Consider the following 6,966-nt stretch of genomic DNA (forward strand, 5'->3'; position numbering starts at 1 on the left):
ACGCTATGTATAATATATATAACGTAATACGAACTGGTATATAAGTATACACCACAATTACAACTGCAAAGGGTTGTTATATAACATTCACCAAATCTTATTAAAGCGATAATTAGAAAAATGAAAGATGCCAAAAAACAATGGAAATCGTTTAATACCCTGGCAGATTTATATGATAGCCGGTCGTTTTAACCTGCCCGATATTTTTGACAACTATTTAACCTCTCCAGTCATACAGCCTCGGGAAATTTAGGTTTTTTCTTGTCTTTTTGTGTTTTGAATGAAGGATAAACGGTCTTTGATGAACTGAAATGATTGACATCGTCACACTTGTGTTATTTTCTATGTAACGGGCCCTTTAATTATTTTAATTCATTACCAACACCGTTCTTTGAAGATTTGAGAGGTTAGAAGTTGGTCCTATATGAACCTTTGGTAGCTTTTTGTGATTTAGAATGAAACTGTCAACCTTCCCCAACAGGAATGTTTTAAATACCCTCCTCCATTCTTTGTCGTTATCAAAAAATTATTCTTGATCAACATGTATTTTTTTTTCTATTTTTTTTTCACTCGCCTCCTCTACATTCGGTGGGTGAATATTCCAGGGTAGGCAACAATTTCCATTTCATCTCAAATAGTTCTATTACTAGAATATAATATACTGTATATGTCAAGCAAAATGAATTTCGTTTCCTATCCATATTTCAAGTTTCCATGTTTGAATTAACCGCCCTGCGAGAGAAAGCCTTATTGATTGGTAGCCGTCTGCCGACATTCCCGTCCGCCATCTGTTCCAACTTTAAATCCCCCTGTATTAAAGGCAATTATGACGTATCTGTCAAATACAGTTACCGCAAAAGAGACCGGTCATAAATTTGAACAAGTCGATCATTGTGAAGATACGAGAACCTTTGACCCATGTCTAAAATATTTAATTGATTAAATTTACAATGACGTTTATTATGCTGTTTTATTTTATTGTATTCTTGTTCACATTCAACAATTCCCTTTCTATAATACAGTAAAACACGATCGAACGTTAAACTCCATTCAGATAGGACAAATATCAGCTTTAATATGCTGCAGATGGGTATATTAAAGATTCCTCAATAGTCGGAAATAAAATATAGGAAAGCTAATGCTGTTATCCTGATAACGTTTCTCTCATTGCACACTGCATTGTACTGTGTATTTTGCCAATTTTAATTCTCATGTACCTATCATCTAATTTGTTTAATTTGATCATTGCTTTGCGAAAATAATAAATTCTATCACCAAAAGTCGCCAATCATATTTTCATTAGAACAGCTAGCTATGTTTCTCACACAATTCATAGTTCAAAGCCATTTTGAGGAACAGGGCTAGGTTTATGTTTTATAGATTATGCATGTATATGTACTACGTAGAGAATTTTATGTGTTCAAGGGTCATGTATCTTCGTAGAGAATTTAAATTTTAAGAAACATATTTATAGAGGTAAATCTACTTTTTATAAGCCGTGTATGCATATAGCAAGTTTTACAATTTCAGGGCGATATACATGTATACATACATTGTTAAAGGTCTCTATATAGGGAGTTACTGTAGATCCTATATATATAACTCAAATCTAACGGTTTCCATATAAAGAAATGTAACTTGACCCGCGGGTGACTCGTTTTAAAATAAGTTAAACACATGTCTTCGACTATACACTAAATTTAATCAACCGATATACCAGGCCCCTATTTCTATACCCCTGTGGTGAGGGTCAAATTACATCGAAGGGGCTAGAAATATCTTTACTTTAATTCAAGTCGATATTTTATAACTTATACTGTCCAAATAATAGGTCTAAAAATATTCGCTTTTACAACTATTTTATTTGTCAAACACGCGACAGGGCAGATGTTTTATCCGAATTGAATCTCGCGCTCCAGGAAGAACAAAGAAACAGTTGCCATGGAAATACGATTCAACACATGTCCTTCCGGTTATTTTGCCGTTACTTTAACACCAGTCCTTTTGTTTCATAACAAGTCTCGATTATCTAGTACACGTCATATCAATAGATTTCTTTATCCAGACCTTTGTTATAGGATCACCTGCTGTTTTCCTCTTCAAAAGGCATGTCTTAAAATTAAGAAAACAGTTTTGAATTTTGAATTAATTTCTGTGAAAAAGTGTTCAAAACCTGAAAAAATTATTCAAGTCTACCCTTTAAGTGGCGCTCAGTTTTTAATTTACGAAACTATTCAAAGGCCTGTATTGATTGCAAAAAAGAAATGAAAAAACGGTTTGATAACCAGTGTTTTTCTTCTGTAATAAATTATCTATGTTTAAAGAATAAAAACCTCGAATGATAGGGCCATGAACTCCCCAAACTCGCGAATAATACTTCGAGTGGCTGAAGTGTGAAAGACTGATCCATTTGACGTTCAGATTAAGTCATTGTCTTTGTCCGTCTGCTTATTGTGCTTGAAGGCGCGAAATTCAAATCTCGAAAATTCCCTAATGAGAAGAGAGTTGTAAAGGGTTTAAAATCTGACTGATTAATCATTGAATCAGACTTTGATAAGTTTATTATGTAATTCGTATGTCTATAACGACTGTTCGGTTTGTTTTAAAGTTACCCCTTTTCCTACGCCATCTTGTCCACACACAACCAATACAGTAGATCAATATTTAGACTAACCGAACCAATTTTTCTCGATTTAGAAAAAAAAAATAGTAGACCGATCAGTTCTTGTTTAAATTTTAAACTCGATTGGTTTAAATTAGTTTTGAAGCTTTAGGGCCTTCGTGGAAGTTTTAAACATTGACATTAGTTTAGACTTTTTACAGCCGAACAACCCGACTCACTACTCCCTATATTAGAACTGTAAAGCCGCGAATAGACGAGGTAAGGTGTCTGTTGTGGAATAGCCTAATCGATACAAACGAAAATAGAAGAAGTGAACACACGAGGTACAGATGCGTACACGGTGCGGACACGATCGTTTCTTTTATTTTCTACTGTATCTATAATCTCCCACCGTACACCGCACCTCGTCTATTCCCACCTAAAACATAGCCTCATTTTGAAGTCAAAAATTTTGCACTAGCTGACATAAAAAACAATTATTATGACCTTAGAGTTTTTACGGAGAGAACAAACTACTAGAAAAAGTTTAAGATCTTAGTTTATTGTTTACTTTCCTATAACCATCTCGACCCTAAGGGGCACACTTGAGTTGTTTTAGGGGCGATCTCTTTGTCTTAAGAGAGTTTCACAAGAACAATTATATATTCCCGATTTACCTATTGTATACATGCCCTGGGGGTCAGGCTGGTTTTGACTGTTTTTGGGGCCAGGGGCAATGGGTCTCCCGAGAGATGCACACATCAAAATGTTTTTAGTTTTGTAATTTATGATAATATTAAGACTGCTTCCCATGGGAAGGGACAATTTCGGGTCCAATTTATGAAATTGTTTTGAAAGTTCTTAGATCTTCTGAAACTACAAACTTTACTTTCGTTTGATTTTATGACGTCACTATTCCCAAGAGTTTTTTCAAATGATTTACGGGGTGGAATTTTTGCTCCTTCCCACGATATTCCGATTAAATTGCCCTCGACCAGTACAGAAACTTGATAAGACATTAGATGTGGTCAATTAAAGACCAGCCCCATTTCATTTTATAGTTGAAAATAAGTAGAGATCACCCAGTCCCTTTATGATCATAGTTAATTAGTCACAACATATTAATGATCTTATTAACTCATTCAATTCAATTTCTCTATAAAATTTAATTTTATAACCCTGTGAACATAAAAACTACCCAGCGTTGTAGCTCTGGAATCGATACCCCCCCCCCCCCCCCCCCCCCCTCATCAACAAAAAAATAAGATTTGAATTTGAAGTAGAAATATTAACCACTTCCCCCCTCCCCTATACTTGCTCGTACCACGCCCACCCGCCTTTCCGCGAGTACTACTTGCAGTTCTATGAAGGTTAACTTTACCACATTGTACATTAGACATGAGCAAAGTAGCCTATACAATACAAAATCTCCAAACTGGAGTAAGGAATCAACAAGACGAATATTCTACAGTAGAACGACTTTCGTAATTGCATGTGACAGTAATATAAGAATGAAAATTTTCTATTTTAGAATTATCACCGATAAAAAAGAAGAAACTGGACGAAGAAACGAACCATACACCTTTAAAGAAACAACACAATCTGGACATACAATCTAATATTGGCAATGACAGTGGTTTTTATGAAGAATATAGCTTATGGAAATCCCCAACGCTCTGCTCCCCGCTAGTCAAATTCCCTCACAGAGCCGTTTCTCCACATCTTGCCCGATCCTCGTATACAGTCACCAATACCAGAACTCCTAAAAGATGTTCTTCAGTTCCATTAGAATATTCCACTCCATCAAAAAATCAGCACAGCTCTGTACAAGATTCTCCGAGAGCGCCCAGTGACATTATTTTCGAGAACGTCACCCCAAAGAAACCAACGTTTGCCACACCCGTGAAGCCAATCCAAAGAACCCATGCTCAGGATGCTTCGTCACCAATGGCAACGTTTCAATCCAGAATGAGCCGACCACGATTATCTCCGATACCAAAACCTTCTTCTTCAATTTTCCCAGTTCAAACCATGGCGAGATTGGCGAATTCTCCGAACTGGGAGAGTCCACTAAGAAGACCCGTCTTGACGAGAAATCAAGGTTTTGTACGATGTTTTACACCAGGGCTTTCACCAATATCGGCAACAAATCAAACTCCAAGGGTGCCGAGTGCGCGCCCTACTTATTTGCCCTTCCCTGCAGTCGGCAGTCAACTACTACCACCATTTGATCCACGACTTCCGTTTCCAATGAGACCCGGGATAATGACGTCATCACCGCGACGTGTACCGGTGTCAATTGCGTCGAGTCCAAGATTTGGAAACTCAGTGGCAACAAATTTACCACCACCAACACATTATTCGCCGGTACCATGCCCTCCTATGAGGAGAAAGGTTGAAAACGATACCTATATTCCATTGGACCTTACCAGATCACATCCGCCAAATGAAAGACAACCTTCGGAAGCTGCCAACTCGAGTTACTACCTTGTCCAGCCAGTTCATGCTTTTTTACAGAGAGAAGTCATCTCTGGACCTCCTTCACAGCCTCGTGATATTCGTGGACAGGAACCCCAACTAGACACCGGCCAGCTCTCCAATAATTATTCCCAACCGGCCTTGTCTCAGCCTTCAATGATCCCACGAACAGTGCCAATGGATAGACCATTTTCCACACCACCTTCTCCCCAGTTTTCACGATTTCAAGCGAAGGTCGAACGAGATGTAGCCGTACAACGTCCTTTATCATTTAGTCCGGCATCAGGACCCCCAGCGAAATCCCCGCTAGAGGAATCCAAAGCTGCATTGAAGGCACCCAAAGTAACCATTCAGTCGCCTCGGACATCAACTGACAAACAGACAACAGTCCAACAAAGATCCTCAACGGAACCGACCACCGTGAAACATTGGAAAAAGTCTATAGTTGGCCAGAATCCGATAGAGCCCACAGATCCAGTTACATTGAAATTACCAGAACCAAAAGTTGAGCCGCCGAATTCGACCCTGGTCAGGGAAACATCGTCTCCACCTCTGTTGAATCTACTCCAGGTTGGTATTATTTGTGATTCTGATCTGCCAGGGAAGGCAGACCCTTCCCGACCCAGGTTAATCTTGGCACCCATTTAAAAAGATTAGATAAATGTTGATGAGTTAAATGGATTGTAAAGAGGTTTTCTAAATTTTGTAGGTGTATCGGGAACACTGATAGCATCAATTTGCACCATTCCAAGTTTCAATCAGACGTCTTTGATTCTTGCTTAGGACCAGTAGATTTTACCGATTCTTGGAAAGCAATTTTTGTCAGTTGTCGGCAGGTTTCATTCCAATAGAAAGACAATAGACCGAAACAACAGTCTGTATTCTGGCGCCCAATATGTCTGTTAGAAGCAGTAGACGCTCAATAACTTGCCAATGTAAGAGTAATATTTTAAAGGTTGATTGTTTGTGATTTCAGGCAGCAGGGAAACTGGATATTGAGTTGATTAACGGTGGTTATGGAATCAAAAATCCTTCCTTCAGTGAACTTCATCTGAAAGAGCTGGAAAATATTGCTGCAAGTAAGTATTTGATATTTTTAAAATTCAAAATAGTCTTGTTCGTATGCGACCCAAATCTGTCTGTGCTGTAGAATGTCAAAAAGTTCATCATTACCCGTTGGATTTAGAACTCCACCTCTTTCAACCATATGAGTACGGTATTGCTGGGGTACCTTTGTCGAGTACAAATAACCCACCAGATACTGAGCTCGGTAGGGTACTGTGATCTATTAGATGTACAACGTAAATTCATTTGGCCACTACAGAACTCTTGTACGTAATATTTTGTTAATCTATTCAATTGTTTATGTGTCTTCTTTTCTTTCTGAATAGATAATGGGAAAGAAAACACCAAGTTTAAATGTCCCATTTGTTTGAAAGAGTTTGCTCTGTTGCGACTACTAAACCGTCACGTGAAGAACCACAGCGACATCAAACGATATCTATGCACCTTCTGTGGCAAGGGTTTTAATGATACCTTTGATTTGAAACGACACACGAGAATTCACACAGGTGGGTGCTGACATGTTTTTATAAAACAAGGAAACTGGTAGCCCCGTCACACCGGACTGCGACCATTTACGATCTAACGACTACTAGAAATGGTCGCCGGCAACGTGACCAAAACGTGAGAAAAAGTCTCTTAAAATTACAAAATCTACAAACAGTCGCTGATGTTCACCAGACTTTCACTCGTCGACCGAGATTAGAACCAACGACCATATTTTATGCACAAAAGTATGTCGATTTTCAAAAACTCGTTTTAAAGCTGGCATATAGTGTTCTCGAAGGATTAGTTGGGACTACCTTGGTACATGTAATTTTTGT

At 38.3% G+C, this 6,966-nt stretch overlaps 1 protein-coding gene across 1 annotated transcript; it reads left to right on the forward strand.

Annotated features, from left to right (window-relative positions):
• Positions 1–6,482: 6,482 nt before the first annotated feature.
• Positions 6,483–6,662, forward strand: LOTGIDRAFT_139040 (hypothetical protein; the record flags this gene model as incomplete). The annotated part of the gene is made up of 1 exon (XM_009049262.1): positions 6,483–6,662. A coding segment is annotated over one exon (180 nt), but the record flags the coding sequence as incomplete, so codon positions are not given.
• Between the last annotated feature and the right edge of the window lie 304 nt (positions 6,663–6,966).

This window comes from Lottia gigantea (assembly GCF_000327385.1).
Source record: "Lottia gigantea unplaced genomic scaffold LOTGIsca_132, whole genome shotgun sequence".
Classification (NCBI taxonomy): domain Eukaryota; kingdom Metazoa; phylum Mollusca; class Gastropoda; family Lottiidae; genus Lottia; species Lottia gigantea.